We start from the raw sequence: 21,600 nt of genomic DNA, 5'->3' as shown, positions 1-21,600 counted from the left end.
ACTTGATGTAAACAAAGCCAAAGGACCAGACAGGATGGTGAATGCGTCTTAAAAAACCTCTACAAGTTATTGCCAAAATCGCTTTGTCTACTCTTCAATTTAATAGCTTGCTAAGCTCATTTCCCAACCAAATGGAAAGTAGCTGAAATTGTACCAATCTATAAAGATGGTGACAAACAGGACGCCTCTAACTATAGACCAATCAGCCTTCTGTCTGCAGTGTCGAAATTGCTAGAAACGCTCATCTTCAACAAACTGATTCCAGTAGTCTACCCAACCTTAAATCCCGCACAGCATGGTTTTCGGCCTAAACGATCGACCACAACAAATCTAATAGAGTACTTGCATGAGATCTTCAGCTGCCTGGACTCCAACCCTTCCTACCTCACGACCTTTTATATCGATTTCCAGAAGGCATTCGACGAGGTCTCTCACGATCTACTTTTAGACAAGCTATCGGCGCGTGGCATCGCAGGAAACTGCCTAAGTCTGCTTCGAAGCTATCTGTCAAATCGGAAACGGACAGTGCGAATAATTAGTACAACCTCAAAAGAACTTGATGTCTTTAGCGGCGTCCCCCAAGGTTCCATTCTAGGCCCGCTGTTCTTCCTAGTCTTCATAAACGATTTGCCGTCCTGTGTTATGTCAAAGGCTTTTGGCTATGCGGATGATTACAAAATTGTAGGGACCAATCCTGTGACGCTCAACATAGATGTCAAAAATTTGACGAAAAGAAAGCTGCTGTGTATTAAAGGCTCTGCCCAAATATCTCTGCCCAATTATACCTTCGAAGCCACTCAATCGATTAAAGATTTGGGCCTCTTTTTTACTGACTCTTTAAACTGGACACTACACGGAAGAAAAGAACCGAAAAAGCCTTGAATGCATTCTTTCTGCTGAAACAAAACCTTTGCAAGTCAAATTTTGCAACCAGGAAAAATGCATATGTTTGCTACGTCGTGCCAATTGTCAGCTATGGCGCGGCCTTGTGGAAACCATCAAATGGCGATTTAACTTTACTTGAAAGTGTTCAACGAAAAGCAATGTCCTGGATATTCAAGACCAGCAACAGCGTCCTCTCATACAAGGAAAAACTTCAGAAAATCAACATCTTGCCGCTGTCTCTGTATCAAGAACTTCATGTGTTATTATTTGCAAAAATGTTATCGGGAAAAGTTGATATAGACTGGCAAAGCCATGTCACTCTCGCTGAGGTGGGAACCCGGAGAGCCCAAGTCACTAGAAATTTTATCTGTAAGCGAATGCGGTTGCAGAAGAGTGAGTCAGATTTTTGGTACCGAGCCTGTCACCTTGCAAATCTGTTCAATGATTATTTCAAATATGATATCCTCCTTGATCGAGAGCACAAAAGCAAACTCCTGGAACTCTACAATCGGTTCATCATATTTCGCTACAACGAATCAGACCCTTGCACTTGGCGTCTCTTGTGTGGCTACAATAACTGTAGAGACTTGAAGAAACTCATCTTTACGTAAATAACAATAAATTTTGAACAACTCAATAACAGGGTTTTATGCGAACCCGTGGATTATTTTATCCTAAATCCTTTGTTATTACTATTATTATTAAACAAGTTTGAGGCAAGACTAGTTCTGGCGCAATCCAGAAGAGAATCACGAAGCTCTTTAAGGAAAGGAACTTTGTTCTACCAGCTTTGCCCAAAGACGCAACTTTCTATGAAAATTAAGCGTCGAAGAAGCATAGACAATAGTTGGATGCATGTCTCCCAAAGCGAAAATGAAAATTAAGAATCTTGAGCTGTATAATGATAATGTGAAAAGGGTTCTTTCCTATGACTCTGGTCAACCAATGGTTTGACTAGGATTCCTGAACAGAATTCATGTCAATATTGAGCGAAGAGGGATATTAGTGAATGCCGTCTACATCAAAGAGTTCAACATCCTCTGTGTGAAACATGGCTAAATAAGAATATCAAAAGCTCTTGACTGTTGTTACCTGAGTAGTCGCTTGTAGGCGCTAGTCTAAGTGCTGTCAAAATTAATCGAGTGCGAGGAACCATCACGTGATTTTCCTGATAATTGCATTGTAAGCACTGGATAGCTGCAAACGACTGAAATAATCTGTTCATTCTACAACCCGTCCAAACACTAATTTTGGTTGTCTAATCGAAGATTTAAAACTTCGTGCTCAAAGTGCTCAGTGCATGCAAGCGTAGACAACATCTTCATGAAAGTTTGATCGCTCGGATCATGACACAATTCATCTCTGCCGAATGTCCCGTTAATAATAAGAAACCAATACTTGAAGTCTTTCGCAGCTTTGGAAGTGCTGATTTCGATGAAATCAACAACTATCTATTGTCAACCTTTTGGAAACTAAAAGCTTTGCGAACATTGAAAACACAATTGATGAATTCTATTTTCTTTTGTCCGTCATAGAAAATTTGTTCCACGTTGCGCGAAAATCGTTTGGCACTCCGTGGATAACATCCTTTACTTCAAAGCTCGAGAAAAGATTTAAAATCCAAAAAGATTTTCTGAGAAGACCAACCAGCTATCCAGACAAATTGTCTGGAAGTTCGAGAATGGCGTGAACGGATTCTTGTTTAGAATACAAACAAGCTGTCAAGAAAAACTTATGCAAGCTGTCAAATACACAGTCCATTTTCAAACAACTAAAAAGCCTCAACCAGTCTGCAAGCTTACACAAATTAGTGAAGAAAGGTGTTCTGAAGTTCTCAAAAAGTTAACTTGATCAAGCATTTTTTCGCTGTCTTTACTTCAATCAAATTTCAGTATTGAAGGCCTTTGCAGAAAAAGTATGCCAATTTTGGTATTGGTTGTTGTTTGCTGAAAGTTCTTTATTTTCTCAGACAGAAAACAGTACATACGAGTGGAAAATGTGTGCTCAAAAGTTTAAGATGCGACGAGTTGAGTAGCGCAGGGCTCTCTTCTTCGTCCCCATCAGTTCCGCATTTTCGTCGACCTCGGTCTCCCCGCACTGTTTTCACAGAACCCTTTATTTTTAAAGATCTCAGACTGCTGTCAATATCAAATAATCTTCTACAGCTTCCAAGGTGATCTACACGCAGTAGTGAAATGGCTGAGACGGAACAAAATGAACCTAGCAATAGACAAATGAGCCCAGGTTGTTTCAAGAAGCGCAATCCGAGCTGAAACTTCTTGGTTAAAGACTGCAATCCAGGACTGAGTTACCGTCAACGAAGATCTTTCATGGAGACCTCATGTTGATCTCAGAATTTGCAAGGCAAGGCCCATCGAGTTCTATACACGCCACGCAGGAGTTTACACTCTGGTGTGAGTTAAGCTTGTTTTGTATAAATAGCTTTTACTTCTTTATGGCTTCAGCTGTGCTTCACGGTCGAAAAAAGACCTCAGTAAAATTGAGCTTTTCCAAAGAAGAGTTTTGAAATCTATCACTGGTAGCAGAGGTACCAGCTACATTAATCAGTTGACTCTTTAATTTTCTTCCGTTTCCGATGTTTATCCAACTAACGGATGTTTTACTTGTGAAGTTGGTAGTTGACGAAAACTCTGTCCGTATACAGCCTGAGATTATAGATGACGACTGTTGACATGAATTTTTCAAAATTCCGAAGAGACGCACTGAGAGGTGATAAAATGATTTTTAGTTTAGAACGTGCAGAATAGTAAATGGACTTGAAGGACACTGATGTTCTTCAATATGCAGGTCTGAATAATCAAATCATGTGGATACCTTTTAATGAGCTTTTTTTGAAACCAGCATCTTCCTGTGGCAAATCGCCTGCGATTGTAGCACATGCAGAAACAAGACGTTGTTTTGACGAAGCCGATAGGGACCAAGTCCTCTCAGCTACGAGCTGAAAATTGCAACAACAAAAATTTGTCGAACTATCTGAGAACGGGGGGAGACAAGTGTTTGCCTTGTTTTTGTTTTACATAAGTATTTGCCTGGACATAAGTATTTGTTGTCTGCCAGGGATGGTATAAAATTTTCGTTTTTTCGTCCGCCGTGAGAAAAAACCTGAGGTTGTGTTGTTAAAGAAATCGGAAAATCCCAAAACTAATCTAGGAATGAGGATGACAATCCACTTCGTCCTAATATAATGAGTGCTTGGGAAATTATATAGTGCTAGGCGCGCGCATGTCCTAAACAAATATGATGCGAATGATCGAAAGACTGTTTAATACTGCATGAACAGCAAAATGCATATCCTAGTCTGATAGAAAATGTAATTCAATCGTATAATGCTTTTTGTTGAAGGACCCGCGCTCGTCTTCTGGCTCATGTAGAACTACGGCGTGTGTTTCCACTAATTTTATCGAATTTTATGCTTTGCATTTTATTATCAAGTTATTAAATAGAAATATTAACGAGTTGGGGAACTTATCTTCTATCTAACACTATTTCAATGCGAATCTGATTAAAAAATTTTGTGTTTTTGCCTATTTTTAATGAGTGCAAACAACTATTATTTTATAATGAATACATTTTTGTTGAAGACCTTACACATACAATCATTGCAAATGCTTAATTGTTCGTTTAATTTCTGTGTTTTATTCTGATCTCCGTAATCACTTTGCTTTTTGGAGATGTAGGTACGATACCTGAGGTAAAATCAGGTAATTTTTCCAAGATGTATACCTGTTCCAAATCTAGATAAAAAAATATTGTTACAATGAATTATTGGTAGTGCCACAAGGGGGTGCGGATTAGCACAACAGTTTCCACATAAACAAATGAAAGTTCAAGTGATGATATTTGACACATTCCAGTGTGACTCAAGGTAATTGAACATGATCTCAATCAGTGTCTCCTTCAATTCCCCTAGTCGAAGAGATCAGTTTTCTCTGGATTACATGGCTGCGGAACGCACGTCTGTACCAAAAACTCTGCCTATGTAGTTTTGTTCTGAAATGAGGTAAAGCCAACCTACTGCGTGTGTCTGCTTTAAATAGCTTCACCTTTTCCGTAAAATATACCTAGTATCTTGCCTGCAGTATGTTGTTAAACAGGAAAAGAGCTGTCAGCACTTCGAAGAGCAACGGAGTCAGCAGATTTCCCTATCGCATAGCAAATTTTTAGTCCACAATGCTTACACCCACTCCATCACCGTGTTTAGGCTGTATAGCATCTTTTCAATTTTCGCAAATTCGATTTATAACCCGAGGTGCAAATGTTATGCACGAACTTTGCTTGGTTTGGTACAAATCATCCGCTCTCGATTGCACCGAACTGAGTTTTTCAGTTCTCAACAGGCATGCAAACAGGCTATATATTTGCACGGAGCAAATGCACTTTGCTGGTGCTTGACGGAAGCGCGGTCGTTTTGCGCTACAAAAGAAACAAGGGTTTTGCTGCTTTTCCGTTTCGATACGACGTGATTGTCAACGCTCAGATTTTACAACTCCTAAGTCTGACTTACTCCGTCCGAACGAAATCTTTGCTTCTCTAGATGAATGTAATTGTTTTGCTTCGGACAGTTACTTGGCTGATTGAGAACTTCTTGTGGTTGGAAAGATTATTGTACGCTCCAGCCATGCAAGTTGGTTAACTCATCCTGCAGCTTTGAAAGATATTCCTGGTTACCATCGAAGATATTTTTAAATCATTGGCAAAGAATAAAGCAACTGAAGAGAAAACGATGGAATGCAGGCCATTGATATAACATGGGTCCGAGCACTGTCCCTTGAGAAAGACCGGATGTAACAGACAAGTGGGCTGACACTTTTCCCTTTATTGGCTCTTCCAATTAAATTAGCCTCTCACAACGTGTTTAGTCCTCGAGGTATATCTAGTTGATAGAATTTGGCTAAGTGACAGTGCTACCTGATCTTGTCAAATGCCTCGGAGAAATCGAACAAAAGAAATTGAATAAATTCCCGTAGATTCTTTTAAATCCTAGCCAAGCTGAAAATCAATTGGATACTGATCGATCTTCTTGGTCTGAAACCAAGCTGATTTTTGCTCAATAAGTCAAAGAAGGCCATTGTAAAACTGTCGACGAAAATTTCAAGTGTTATTGAACAATAACCAGAAAGCTCATTTCTGTTTTCTGCTTTTTAAATTGGAGAAAAATACCAATTTCGCACTGACTTTAGAGTTTCCTTAGCAGCACTGTTTCTGAACAAATTTGAAATTGATTTCAAAATCCTATAAATATCTCAAAATTGGAAGAATTGAATCTTCTCAGCGATTCTTGCTCCAGTTCAGGAATTTTCTTTCTTGCCTGATTGCAGTTTTAGTAATTGTCATCATCATATCATATCAACTATCCGTTCGTTTCACAATTGTGTGTTCAAATCATTGCTGTAGCGACATGGTTGAAAAGGAACATAAAGGATGACATCTGCTTGAAGTCACCATTACAAAATCTGTAAATATTTTTAGACATTTCGCGAACGCGTTCTTTCAAGATGTTTATTGTGATTGTTCGTTATCGTAAAAACCTTCCATCGATGAGCAGCACTCAACGAGTCATCTGTAGTGAAAAGAAGAACGCAAAACTAATGCGTTGAATTAAAGTTGACTAATTGTCTTAGGTCGATTTCAAAAGTTGATAACAGAAAACCATTTTGGTAATCACGATGTTTTGAAATTATCCCAGTTGACTTAGGGCGTGCTGAAGTCGGAGGCCAGGAAAAGGTTTCCTTGATAGTTTGTTAAAGGATTTTGAGCCAGAGAAACGCAGCAAGGGTTAAGTGGTGTGAATTCTATTTATTCGTATGCTGTTCTGCAAGGAGAGTGACGGAGATTCTAGAGCAACTTCTCAATGTCTTCTTTCTTTTAACTTCAATTAATACTCCACCTTGACCAGAAAACCTCTTCTGACTAAGCAATTACCTTGTGATGGTGTATATCGAGAAGACAAATATCTCCCTTCTTGATGTCTCTTGGTACCCACCTTACCGTAAGCAGAAGAATATTGTAATGCGACCTACAACCAACTATACAACGTCTGCATGTCTATCCGACTTCTCACGTTGTAGAGAAGCTTTCTCTAAATGTTCGTTCTAGTCTCATGCTTCTGGATTGAGGCTTCAGTTTTCGCTTTGAACTTGCAAACTTTGGAGTGCATCTGACAGTTTACTTGTAGGCTCTGGACTTATAACCGTTTTTAATAGCCGCACAGCGATAGCTGGGGCTATTATTGGCCTTCTCTTGGTTTTTTTACGACTCGAAGAGGAGTATTGGTTTTCTTAAGGTTTTTTTTTACCGGAAGTACTATTCGTTCAGACAATGTTTTGACCTAAAAGTGAAAGTGAGTAAAATTGCCGTGTGAACTAATTTTTTCTGAGCGAGAGAAGTTTTTTGATCATGCGCCGCGTTTAGTGAATGACTTTTTGACTTTGAAAAGTAGTTTTTGACTGAATGGCACATATAGATAACCGTTTCTAGCCGTTTTTTCATCTGAGTGGCCCAGTTTTTTTGCTTGTAATTTCGTTTTTTGTGGAAATAATTTGTATTCGATGCTATATTGAATGTCAACCTCGGAAATTGATACCACAGTGCTTTGCAGAGCCTGAAGATGCGTTTCAATTTCAAAATTGGCACATAATTCTTGATTTTTTAGTTATTTTTTTGGTTTTTTTATTTATTTCTTCATTTTTGGATCTTTTAACCGTCTTTTTGCCACAAATCCGTTAATATGGCAGCTTCCTTTTGATAATTCATATACTCAATGCCTCTTTCTACCTCGATGTAATTTTGTTTTATAAAATTGTACATATGAGAATCCGATTTTGGTAGATTTTTTTTCCGATTTTTCAGTTTTTTTTGTGTGTTTTGGTTTTAATTACTTGAAATAGTCTTTTTGTGCAACATTATGGACTTTAATTTCGTTTCAATAAAAATTCAATCATTTTTTGGCGTTAAGTTTTTGAAAAATAGTTAAAACTTTTTCACAAATGCAGTCTTAAAAGTTGTTTGACCATTTTTTGCAAAATGTTCCGATGTTTCTTTTTTCTCTATTTTCCATTTTTTGGGTTCTCTTCAAGAGGATAGATCTTCGTATCGGATTGCCCGTTATCTTTTCTATGTCTCGAATCCTTAATAATGAAATGTATTCGTTTTTCTTGATTTTTTTTTAATTTGTTTTTTACCTTTCAAAAATCAAGAATGTCATTTTGTTACGATGTTCCTTACATTGTGCCCATATTCTTCACATTCTAGTTACTATCTTTCTATCTTTGTCCTGGCACCTACATTTATTTTTGGTATATTGATTTTTTCAGTTGTTAAAAATGAATGATTTCAGCTTTTTCTTAGATTTTCGTCATTTCTTTGGTTTGCATTTGATTTCATTCAACATAAGGCAATACTGAGAGTTTGAAAGCAAACCTTTTCCGCAATTTCCACCTAAGACTATTAACTGCAACTTTCTTCCGGCCTTGGTTTTAATTTAAACGATTATTTACCTTTGAATATTCCTCTGCTGCTTATGTCTTTTCTATGATCAATTTAATTTTTGAATTAGTATGAAATCATGTTTTCTAGCGTATGTACAAGGAAGAAGTATATGCTCTTTTTTCTTAATTGCAGTGATTAGAAGTGTAATTGTAGTGATTTTCTGATTCTTAACTTTGAGCATTCTTTTTTTGAAAAATTTAACTTAGTTTCTAAGATCGTTATCTGCCGTTTGCTTTCGCGATCTTTGAGATTAGAGTCATGAATTAATTATTTGAGGGCAATTGATATCCCTATCAGCTTTTTCAGCCCATCAGTTTTTTGACCATGTAATTATTTCGGACTTTTTTAACGTTTGCAAACGTTTTCAATAAAAAAATTTGCTGCGTTTTTCTCTTGGTGACAGTGGTTTAAGTCACCAAATTTTAGATCAGACCTGGGGAGGTAACGAGTCAATGGTTTAATACAAATGGTAATGGCTTCTGCTGCAATTTCGGTTTGGTTTGTGAAGTTCTGTTGCTTCGAGTCGCTTCCGGAATTCTTCCGGCTATGTTTTTTATTTCATGATTTTTGTTACGACCATATGACGTCACAGCCACTTTTTGTTCATTCGTTCATGCAATTTCAACTGAATTGCGTGTGTGACGTCATTTTTCGCTCTTAGTGGAGCGAGTTTTTTTGTTCATGCGCGTGATTAAATTTTTGGTCACACTTGACTCACCTCACTCTCAAAAATGACTTCCTCACTTTGAAATTGACTTTTATTTACTTTAAATCAAAGAGATAAGGTCAAATGGGCGTGTGTCACTCTAAATGAAGGTTATTTTAGATCAGCTAATAGAGGCAGCAATAACTTATACAGATTTTTAATCAAAATATAACAGATCAGCCTTCAATGAAAAGACGAATATTTTTGGTCTGTCTTTTTTACTGTTTTTTTTTAGACTGCCGATCTACGAATCTATTGCGGCTATTTTCTGGCAATCTGCCATCTATGTTTCATCTTTGCATCTTATATCAAGAGCTTCATGGTTTTTCGCGTCTGTTTGGAGTAATCATGAGATACATTAACTTGCTGAAACTGATCCGAGATATCCCTCAGATTTCTCAAGGCCCGAAGCACGTCCTTTGACCTCTTTGTTCTTGAGAGCGATTTTCAGTTGCCTGGTTTTTTACAGTTTTTGTCTCTGGATTAGGTTTTTCAAGACGAATGACTTAAGTCATGTTCCTTCAAGTTTAAGACCCTCACTCGCAGACAATTCTGCTGCGTCTTCACATTTCGCAGATTGTTTGCAAGATCTTTGAACAAAACCAGATTCTTCTCAATCTTTTCCAAATCTTTTTTTTTCTGTTGTCGTGGAAGGGTCTCCTGCATTATCCTCCTCTGCATGTTGTGAGTCGGCGTGGAAACAGTGTTCTTCGCCCACAAAGACTCGGAATCGGTTGTATCGGTTGATTCCTCCTTCACGAAGCCTTCATTTCCCTTAATTTTGGCATTCGCTACCCGGAGTCTTTCGGAAGTACCTCAGATTATTTATTACAACGCCATAACGATCTCGAGCATGATACCAGCAATCACATTTAAAGCGTGATATAGAACTCTTTGCATTCGTTGCTGCACTTCCCACATGGATATTTATTAGAGGCATTTCGTGATCTATGCTGGGTACCAAACAATGAAGTTACGACTAGCACTGAAGATTTCGGAGTAACGACGAGAGTTTGCCTCCGAGCACACGAACGGGAAACGAAGTCTAAATCCAGGAAAAACTAAACGTACCGTTAACTAACAACAAAACCACAACGTGCTGATGAAAATTGAGTAGTGACGAAATAGAGAAGTAACACACACTATTCCCACTGCAGTTGCTCCACCTTTTTCCGTGCAGCTTCTCAATGTGTTTTCGATTTCTTGTTCTTCTTCGACGTTTTACACTTGTTTGGGGGTTCTTTCTGTGTTCCTGAAATGAAGAGAGCACGTGTGTCTCAAGCTCAACTGATTAGTGATTTTGCGGAAGATCTTCCAAAATGTCGAAGTGGTTTCGTTTGTGTTGAGAAGGAAGATTTGTAACGTCCAACATCGTAATCTTCATTTTCAGGAGACTTCTGCAGTAGACGGTGGCCTTGTTCACAGTTAAGTGTAAAAACTGCTGCGTTACTTTGTTTTAAACTCACCCGAATATGTATGGAATCAAGTGCTGTCACCCAAATTAACATTTTCTAAATTTTGTCTGAAGCGTTTGAGATAAATTACACAACACTGGAATTTATTTCAGCTTTAAATCTAAAACCATGCCAGTATGCGCACGAAAAAAGTCCACTTGCACTGCTTTATTTAAGTCTATTAATGATCTCCACAAAATTGTTGATTATGGAAATGAAGCGTTAATTCGGTCGTTCGACATGAACAAAGCCTTCGAAACGGGCCCTCACTCAATTCTTCTCGGCATGTTAAACTCAGATTCTTTCCTCAACACTCTCCTGGAACGGAGTAAGCAATATTTAGTTGTGAGCGATAAAAGTCTGTTTTGTAAACTAGGATTGAAGTCGGATTCGACAGTGATAGGGTGGGGAGCCACCAGGTTCTTTATTAGGGCCAATATTTTTCATATTCATAACTGATCCACGCTCTGAAGATACTTTTTGAACTATTTTGAAGTTTGCCGATGTAGTTGCTTCTATAATGGACATTAGACCTGGCTCAAAAATCAAGACTGACAAAAGTATTATTAAAAGCCGCACAGCGATAGCAGGGGCTATTTTTGGCCTTCTCTTGGTTTTTTTACAATTCAAAGAATTTGAATTGCATTGGGGCGCTGTCTTTTTTTACGACTCGAAGAGGAGTATTGGAGAAGTCCTTTTTTTAACCAATTTTATTGGAGTGATTTTTGAAGCGGGAAATGAAACGCGTGAAAAAATTTGGAGTGATTTTGGCGCTGAACAAAAGTGAAGAGCGGAGCGAAAAGAGAGTGGTTTTTGTTCATACCGTTGTTTTTGAGAGAGCGAGAAATTGATGTGTGAAAAAATTTTCTCTAAACGAGCGGAATTTTTTTGTTCACGTGCGGCATTTTAAAGCAGTTTTTTTTCATTTATTTTGGTTAAGAGGTTTGGTTATGATTTTGTTTTAATTTTAGACTGGTTTCGGTAGTGGTTTGAAGGTTTCTGGAAAGTCAGATGAATTTTATGATAATTTGGAGGTTTTTAATTTATTTTGCTGATTTTCGGGCTAATTTTTGCGTTGTTTTTGACGATTATTTTGTTTTAGTGGCTCAAATGTGTATTGAAGAAACCCCTTCTACTTGAGCAATTTTATGATAACAATTGGTTACAGTTTTGTGGGTACGAATCATTTTTTGTTGAGAAATATGACAAAAAAATGGCGAAAATTGGTACTATTTTTCTTAATTTTTGGCAGTTTTTCCTGTTTTTAGCTAAGTTTCTTTGCCTATTATAACTTGCCTATTGTTTTGCGAGCATCTGGATACTCTATTGGCTGAAGGGAGGTTTTCTTTGGATTTATAGGTTTTTGAAATATTAAAAAATTTAGTAACTTTTTTCAGTTTTTCAGTGAAAGCTGTTTTTAAGAGCTATTGTTTTCATAATTTTAGCCTAAAGTATTTTGTCAAAATTCACATAAGTGGTTTCTGTAAGTACTAGTTGTTTTGATGTAGTTATTTTGGCAGAAATAGTTTTTTCGGGATCTCAATTTATATCAAAATTTGATCAGATTTTTTAACATATTTTAACAGATTTGATTTTATTGTTTTTACTTTTTTGTTTCATGACTTTGTTTCAAGATAATCATAAATTAGTGAAGGCACGTTTTGTTTGATGAGTAGTTGGATGGCGTTTAAATGGATTTTCATTTCGATTCGTTTCCGGAATTCTTCCGGCTATGTTCTTTTTTAAGATCTGTTCACACATTTTCATGATTTTTGAAGTCAAATTGGAGTAGTGATTTTGGTCACGCCAAAACAGGAAATGGAGCGAAAAAGCGAGTTGTTTTGCGTCGTGACTATTTTTTGCTCTAATTTTAAAGTAGAGTGAGAAAACAGTGTTTGAACAAAAATGCGGTTTCTCGGTAGTGGTTTTTTGTTCACATGCCGCAATTTCACTCTGATTTTTACTGTTTTTTCGATTTTTTGGATAGGATTTTTTTCTAAATGGTTTTCCCAATCCATTCACAGCTCATTCTAGGCCTAGTTTGAATTAAATGTTTATTTCTCGCTAGTGGTTTTTTTAATCACATGCGGAATTTTGACATCGATTTTCTGTTTTCTTTATTTTTTCATCTGATTTTTTTTAAAAATGGTTTTCTCAATTCACTCATTGTCCATTCTAGGTCTAGTTTTTCTGTTTAGTCAATTAAAATTCTTTGAATTGTACGTCAGGACTTGTCCTGCTATGTTTTTTTTATTTCGTCGTCATGATTTTTGTTACGACCATATGACGTCACAGCCACTTTTTGTTCGTTCGTTCATGCAATTTCAACTGAATTGCATGTGTGACGTCATTTTTCGCTCTTAGTGGGGCGAGTTTTTTTTTTCATGCGCGTGATTAAATTTTTGGTCACACTTGACTTACCTCACTCTCAAAAATGACTTCCTCTATTTGAAATTGACTTCTATTTACTTTAATTCAAAGAGAAAAGGTCAAATGGGTGTACGTCACTCTAAATGAAGGTTGTTTGAGATCAGCTAATAGAGGCAGCACTAACTTATACAAATTTTTAATCAAAATATAACAGATCAGCCTTCAATGAAAAGACGATTTATTTTGGTCTGTCTTTTTTACTGTTTTTTTTAGACCGCCGATCTACGAATGTATTGCGGCTATTTTCTGGCAATCTGCCAGCTATGTTTGCAAATTACTGTAACGAATTTAACCAACTGGTTTCCTTGAGCAGCAAAACTAAAGAGAAGCACCCTCCTGCATCTAAAACAACTATCCAGAGAAGATTGAATGATACAGAAAGTTAGTCAGCTGCATCAGTTAAGCAATTGTGTTAGTCTTTGACTAATTTTGTCCCTGGTGCACGACATTTTTTGCATCGAATGCCGTTATAATTGACATCCTATTGAAACAGTGCTCCAGAGTAGCGGCGAGGGTGTATTAAGTTTCGAAAGTGGAAAATTTTTAGGAAGTGTCTGGAACCGTACCATATTCACTCGTTGACATAATTGCTGTCACCAAGAAGTGACAGACCTAATGTTAAGAAGAAAGGGTAGCTTTAACTATTGAACGTTTCCTGGCGACGAACACAAAGTTTAATGACAATTCCAATAACCATGATTAGTTTATTTCTTTCAAGAATGGCTATCTCATTTTTGTGTTAATCCACGAGGAAAAATGTGATTAATTGCTTCCAAACGAAATAGTCGTCTTTTAAAGCGATTTTCCGCTTGACAAATTTTTCGTCTGAACCTTTTGAATTTTCGTCCTCAAAAACTGGATAAACAGGTTACGCCCGGAAGGCAGAAAAGACTTTCGGCTTCCTGGAATCCAAGTATGCACTTCACCGAAACTGAGTTCGAAACCCCACTGCGCCCGACGTTAGTTGGTTATGTTAATAATTCAGTTAGCAAAGTCTTTCAAAACACAACAGCTTTTCTGAAAAGGTTAACAAACAAAATGTTTGTTTCAGCGATTCGAATGGTCCAAGAGTTTGTTTTTTGTTATGGCTGCGAAGCTGTAAGCTGAGCGTAGCTATATCGCGGTGTTCGTGATTTTTTAAGACTCGAAGAGGAGTGTTGGTTTTCCTGACGTTTTTTGTACTGGAAGTACTATTCGTTAAGATGGTGCTTCGACCTAAAAGTGAAATTGAGTAACCTGCCGTGGGAACTGCATTTTTCTGATCCAGAGAAATTGTTTGATCATGCTCTGCTTTCAGTGAATGACTTTTCGACTTTGAAAAGTGTTTTCTGACATAATAGTGCACATAAATAACCATTTTTAGCCGTTTTTCGTCCAATTGGCCCTGTTTTTCGCTTGTATTTTTTTTTGCGGAAATTATTTTTATTGGAAGCTGTAGCACTCTGAAATTGATACCACAGGGTTTTTGAGGGCCTAATATTGCGCTTCAAGTTCGAAACGGGCGTATATCTCATATTTTTGTTTATTTTTGATGTTTTCCTCAATTTCTTCCATTTTTGGACCTTGAAACGATCTTTTTAAAATAAGAAATCGGTGCATATGGTAACATGTGATAATTCATGCATTGAAAGCCTCTTTATAGCGTCAGGTATTTTTGGTTTTTTTTAATAGCCGCGTCCTCAATTCCAGGCGGCTATTATAGCGCTCCTAATTTTTTTACTTCGTCTAACAGATTTTTGTTTCGTCTTACCCTGACTTCTTGGAATTGACTTTTTCAATGACTTACCTCACTCAAAAAGTGACTTCTGAACTCACTTATGGAACTTTAAATTTTATGAACATTTACTTAAAGGTCAATAGTGTGCATCTAAGTAGTGCCAAATATATATGCCCTAATTCTTGATTTTTAGTCTTGAGTTTTTGATTTCGAATATTAATTTTGGGATCTTATCCGTTTGTGCCCCGAGTACGTTATGCGCCCACCAGTTACAGAGCAAGTGCCAGTACATAGTAAGTCATTATGTGAAAAATATTTCACGTGCATCTGATGGGTGCAAATAATATGCGCCCACTAAGCTGAGGGGCACAAACGGAAGAGATCCTAATTTTGAAAAGCCCTATTAAGGTTTTATGCTTATAGAGCTTACTTGTTTCATAAAAATGACAGTCCAAAGCTAACCTAAAAAGTCCAGTGCTCTATTAAAGGACTGCTGGTCGATCTGTCTATCTAAATTCTTAGTTGTTTCAAGTCATGGAAGGCCGCAAGCGTCTATCGCAGCTATTTTCCGGCAATCAGCCGGCTATGTTTGTACTCATGCTAATCTGATTTTAGCATTTTTGTGTCTTTGAAGTTCAGTAAAAAATATTTTGCGGTGTTGAAAATCTGACATTTTGCAAATTTTTTTTGTACCTTGATTCTTTTATTTTAACTGTTTTTGATTTTTGAAATCTATAAAGGAAGATGGTTATATAATTCTCTACGACTCGATTGCGAATTATTGAATTGTATTTTTCTACTTTTTTTGCTTGTTAACTTTCAAAAATCGGGAAGTAGTTTTTTTTTACTGTGTCTTCATATTCTCCACATTCTGGCATGTATTATTCTAGTGTTCTTCTTAAACTTTTAGTTTTTTTCTAACTGACTTTGTCAGTTGTTAAAAAAACTAATTTTTAACCCTCTTCTTAGACTTTTTGTTTCATTATTTTAAATTTGCTGATGATTTGCTGGAAATCAGTAGGCGTTTTGACTGATTATTAATTTCCGGGAATTTGGAGCCCTGGTGTTGGTTAAACTATTATTGTGCTTTTGAATATTCTGTTTCGTTTGTTTTGTTGATTAATTTATTTTTCACAATAGTTTGCACTCATTTTGTCTATCATTGCGAACATAGAGAATTTTGTTTGTTTCAATTGCATTGACTCCAAAACGAAAAAATTTGTTTTATGAGTCTTGATTTTTGTCTTCTTCTGAATCAGACTGGTGTCCAAGAGTATCTGCCTTATGCTTTTACAGTGTGCCTTTGGGTCCCACAGTTGATTGCAGAGTTCTATCTTTTTAAGGCTTGTATCAAAGTTATTTCATGGAAATTTTAAGCTTTGTGAAGTTTTTGAGCCTATCAGTATTTGACCATCATAAGAAATTGGGTCATCTTTCAACGTTGCCAAATGGGTTTAATGGTGTGAGCTTTTGTGGTATCAAGATTCCAGTGATTTTCTCTGTGCTAATTATGTCTTGTGTTTTAAGCCTGTTTGGTTTGTTGTATTGCTACTGAATGATGTCCTCACGGTTTTAATTTTAACTGGCTCCAATGATGTAAATGCTTAAATCTTTTAATAGTGACAGCGTTGTAAATTTCACCATTTCGGAAAATCTGGCGAGGTAAAGATTTAAAGTTTTAAGACAAAAAAGTAATAGTTTCAGCTGCATTGCGGTTTTCTTTGTTATCTGCTTTTGTTGCTTCCCGAATTCTTCCGACAAAATTGTTTTTGTTCCGTCGTCTGGCGCTCTTTTTTGTTGCACATTTCGCACAGCAAAGCAGAAAATTTGATTTTTCAGAATGACTTCTTCCTCTTACTAACGGCGTTTGTGCGCGTGACGTCATTTCTCACTCTTTCTGGCAAAAGGTTTTAGGTCATTTGAGTGATTAGATTTTTATCGTACGTGACTTACCTCGCCCAATAAAATGAAATCTTTTGCACTTGAAAACTTAAGAATTGCTAGGGTTTGATTGCTTTCTTAAAATAGTAGATGAAGTCTTCAGAAGCAAGATAAGCTCGTCTTCTCAAATTTTTGCGAAACCAAAATTGCAATAGCAACTTTGGCCTGAATCTCCATTGATATCAATTGTCAGTATAAACGGTTCAGGTTAATATTTAAAATTTGATTTTACATTTAAATGTATTTTGCATTCTAATAATGCACTTTAACTTTAGAGCTGAATCCTCTTAAAATTTGTTTATCTTTCTCAATCTTTCTGGATTTTCCCCGTTTAAAATTAAATCTTTACAGTGGTTACTGTCCAGGACTCTCTTCCGGAAGGTCTGAGGGTTCGTACCCCTCCGTAGTTACAAATTTTTGCGTCATAAAAGTTTCTATAGCCTAATGCCCCTTCTTAATTGATTTCCTCGCCAGTCGTTCGAGACCAAGTCGTGCGATGCAAGTCTGAATTTTTCTGTATTAATACATTGGAAGTATGCCATATTGAGCTGAATCCGTTTCCCTAATTGATAAGTGATGCTTGTGAACAATTGATTGTATGTGGGTATAACTTCCCTATCGTCTTGTTAAAACGGCGAAAAGGTTAATATATCCTGTAGATCTATAAGTTGAAAGGTCGAACGTAGCCAAATTTATTTTGAAGTCATAGAGAACAAATGAACCATTATCCGTCTAATTGGCCGAAAAGCAACAAGGCGCCATATTTGTTTCAGATAAGGTTCCCATCAACAGTCCGGGGGCCGTTCGTCGAAATCTCGCTCACAAAAAATGGACTCTAGCTGAGAAAATTGTATTCTTCGAAGGTCTGCGCGAGGTTAGTAATATTTTTCATAAGTTTTTGCGGCAGAATCTAAAGTTTGATATGACAACGTTGTGAATCAAAATTAATGTTGTTAATAGAACGGGCGCTGTTTTGACAAAATCGCAAAGCTGTTTGAACAGAAATCGAAGAATAAACCTGAGATCAACAACAGAGACACGCGTCAATGTCGTTATTTCTTCACTCGTTCCATCAAGAGGATAACTTCATTTCCTCAAATTAAATTAGAATGCGGTAAGTTATTCAATTTTGGGAAGTAATAGTAAGGCAAAAGCCGTGACCTTTTCAGCTAGTAGCGTTACAGTTGGAGTGGAATCTTTATTATTTCCTGTAGACCCTAAGTCTGCAGACCGTTTTAGAATTCAAGTTTTAAGCCTCTAAAGGAGCGATATCAGAGGACCAGTCCTGCAACATTTTAGTTGAAAGAATAGAATCACTGCCGTCAAACAATAACGGCCATAATGTTGCGAACCAGGAGCAACGGAAGCAAAAAATTGGAAGATTAAAATGGAAGGTTTGAGTGAGAGTTTGGTAATTGAACACATTTTTTCCAGAAATTTTTAATAAGTTCTCAAACGAAGTTTGTAGCAATTATATTAGTCCTGTGGTCTTCGATATGCGATGTCGCTTCAATTTTTCGTCTGACCCATTTGACTTTTCGTCCTCAAAAACGGGATAAGCAGGTAGCGCTCGGAGGGCATTAATTCTCTTAAGAGTCCTAAGCCTTACTATACAAAACTGTTTTGAAAATTTCATGGTTCTTAATCTTGACCGCTCAAGTCTACTGAAGCCAACCGCTCGCCGGTCGTTTCAGAGTAATTCGATCGGCTTTAGTGGGTTATGTTTTTTTCACGTGTGGCTGCTTGACTTTTGTTGCAATAATTATTCTTTTGAAGTTTTCGCTGATGATAATAAAGATATTATATGTTCTAATTGTGCTTAATTGTCGTTTGTGTCATCCAATGGGCAGCTACGTTTTTGAGGTATATACAATAATAATAGCGATTTTTTGAGTTCCGACCTTAGATGTACTTAATAATAGACGCCCTCATCTCAGCCGGCTATTATTGCGGGTCTGTTTTACAATCTGAAGGATTAAGATTGTATTGGCGCACTGATTTTTGTTAAAGATCTGTTCACACTTTTCGAATTTTTCATGTCACGGACAAGTCAAATTAACGTGGTGATTTTAGTCACGCTGGAGTAGCAAAGGCAAGCGACAAAACGAGTAGTTTTAAAGCGCGAAATTATTCAATCTGCTTATAAACTGAATTGAGAAATGGCTATTAGAACAATATTTTGATTTTCGGTTTTTTTTCAGTGCTGAATTATTCTGCTCTTGCAACTTTCAGGATGTTTCCTTGAGTATTAGTGAGCATTCCAAGTACCCCCGCATTTGTTCTTTGGTCTCAGAATTTAGTCTTAGTAGTGAAAGGTCACAATGAATTTTTATTTGGGCAAAGTTAGCCTATATATCGTATTCAGTTGACTAGTATTAATAGCCGCCCTCATCTTCTCAGCCCGCTATTATAGTGGTCCTCATTTTTTTACTTCGTCGAACTTTTTTTTCGCTTTACCCATTTTGCATCTTTTTCGACATTTTGCGTGAAATCTTTTTGACTTCTCTAGGCTAGTTTCACTCTTCTGTCATTCTGCTCAAAGTCCTTTCAAACAGCAGCTGCTCAGCAAAGCAATTCCAAACAAAGAGAGTCAGTTCTCATAAGTTTTAGTCACTATCTATAATGCTTATTGGTATTGATACTAGACCCTGTAGCCTCTCACTGAGAGACAGGAGTCTGCTCAATTACGAAATGACATAGAAATAAATCGCACTTAAAAATGTTTTTATACAAAAATCAATTTTTGTTGATATTTTCTTTGCCTTCAATCCCAATAGAGTTATGGGAATCAACGGCGGTTTTTTTCCGGCAATCTGCCGGGTATGTTTTGTCTTTAACTGTTTCAGGAAAAAATGCCTTATTTTAGGTTTGCCCTCAATTGTTTTGTTCTTTTCACTTCATCTCAAAAGTAAAGGTTTTCATGGGCCTTTGGTCCCGTTTAAGTTGATCAATTCAATCCTTTTTGCTGTTCCATAAGTTATCTCTGAGCCTCCCATTGCAAACATGTCAATGATTGTTCTTACTTTTTACTTGGTTTGTTGGTGTTTTTGTCACTCTGTTCCTTTTTGTAATCAATAATCCTTTTTGTAATCAATAAATGATTTTGTTTTGTGACATTCAATGGCATCATTTGCTTAAAAGATTCAGTATAAAGTCACGTGTTTCAACGACTTTGAGTCAGAAGAACGAGAAAAATTTTCATTTTTAAAATTGTTTTCGCTGTGATGCTTTTCTGCTTCAAGGGTCCTGTGCTCTGTTGACAATAAGATACAAGTTTTAGGCAAGCTTTAGATTTTTCATTTGGTTAGTTGGTCGGTCAGTAAGTCTGAACTTGTCCTGCTATGTTTTTTTTGCTTCTTCAAAAAATTGTCTCCTTTTAACCAATTTTGCGTCTTTTTCGACGTTTTGATTAAAATATTTTTTGTTTCTCGAAGCAAGTTTGACTATTCTATTATTACTCAGAATGGATTCAAGCAACAGTTGCTTAGCAGAACAATAGCAAAAAGAGAAATAAAATAGAATTGGGATAATTTCATAGTCCGATATTAAATACCGAACTTTGATGTAATAAGTTATAGTTACAAGGTCTTGACACGTTTTTTGTTAATGACGCTAATCCCTGTACCCTCTCATTTAGAAGCATGAGTATCTTCGACTACAAATCTCAATGAGAATAGGAGGCACCTGTAAAGTGTAATGCGATCTTTTTTCAGGTTTCTCTTTGAATCTCGATGGGGGTTCTAAGAATCAATGGTGGATAATTTTGGCACTCTTTCGATTATGTTTAATGCCCCTGTCAATAAGCGTCAATGATGACAAGTCTCATCGGTTTTCTAATGAGACATAATTAAATGTAATTAGTTGTATTAGTTAGTTGCTTTTTGTTTGTATAGCCTTGTCACCACGGTTCATAAAATGTGAGATTTTAATATACTCTGGCTCAACACCTCATTTATTTTGAAAAAGATTAAATTTGTGTTTTACCCGTATTTCTTTTTTATATGATCGAATCAGGCTCCTCATCGGTTTTCGCTTGATGTTTGGAGTCTGTTTTGTTACAGTTTCTTGCTGATGGTCTTTACGTCTTGGAACATTTTTAAAAAAAAGTTTTCTGCCATTAATTATTTAGCTTGTTTTGTCTTGTCACACTATTAGCAGTTATTGATGACTTTTATTATTTGACATACTTTGATCTATTTATTCGTTTCATTTTGTAGCCAATTTTTTGAATTCGACACCTTGTTTTTGAACTTCTGAATTCTGCCTGCATTTGTTTTCGTTTCTCATTTTGTTCGTTATTGATAGTATTATTGAAAAGTGGGTTTATGCTTTCTAAGTGCAAGTAATTTGACCAATGATTTTGAGGCCTCCTTCTTCAATATGACGTCTTGGTCATTTAATTCGACTAATCGGCTTGCTTTTCTTCATTTATGCAATTTTTTGACAGTGCGTGCTTGACGATATTTCTCACTCTTATTGGGGCGAGTTTCCAGCTCGTGCGAGACTTCTTGTCACAAATGACTCAATAAAGTGACTCCTTTCAGCTCTCTCAGATTAACTTAAATTACATAAGTTTGTAGATGTGAGGTCAAATGAGGATGCCTCAATCTGAATGAAGGTCATTTTTGTACCTGTATCATTATGGATGCAAATGACGGCTATTTTATTTCACTCTATCGGTTATTTCACTCTATATGTTTAATTTTGATGTCCCAGGGATTGGGAAGAAAGAGCATGAAAACAAAAGTCAAACTTTTTGTTGCAGTCAAAATTTCCAGATTGTTTATTCTCGCTATTTCACGTTTTTAAAAAGAAAGTACTTGAGAGATTACGAATTTGTTATTCAGTTCAGTTTGACAAAGTGTTAAGGGAAGCTAATTTGAACAAATTTAATTCAGATTCTCTTTGACCTTTTTTGAAGTTTTCAACATAGTTGAAATGGTTTATTAATAGCCGCA

The 21,600-nt window shown here is 36.6% G+C and overlaps 2 protein-coding genes across 3 annotated transcripts in view; one reads left to right on the top strand and one right to left on the bottom strand.

Annotated features, from left to right (window-relative positions):
• Positions 1 to 21,600, bottom strand: part of LOC142339968 (uncharacterized) — a 293,075-nt gene that overhangs the window by 170,749 nt on the left and 100,726 nt on the right. The window lies entirely within an intron of this gene.
• The window catches only part of LOC142339342 (uncharacterized), a 62,881-nt gene that overhangs the window by 2,145 nt on the left and 39,136 nt on the right, over positions 1 to 21,600 (top strand). Inside the window, exons 2-3 of one of the 2 annotated variants that reach the window (XM_075389323.1) lie at positions 17,416 to 17,516; positions 17,603 to 17,756. In XM_075389323.1, the coding sequence (XP_075245438.1) occupies positions 17,416 to 17,516; positions 17,603 to 17,756 (255 nt within the window). Of the gene's footprint in view, positions 1 to 17,415; positions 17,517 to 17,602; positions 17,757 to 21,600 lie in introns of those variants that run through there. The other variant, XM_075389324.1, reaches the window with a different exon arrangement.

This window comes from Convolutriloba macropyga, chromosome 5 (genome assembly GCF_964194025.1).
Source record: "Convolutriloba macropyga chromosome 5, txConMacr16.3, whole genome shotgun sequence".
In the NCBI taxonomy this organism is placed as follows: Eukaryota; Metazoa; Xenacoelomorpha; order Acoela; family Convolutidae; genus Convolutriloba; species Convolutriloba macropyga.
This window is presented reverse-complemented; position numbering and strand designations above follow the sequence as displayed.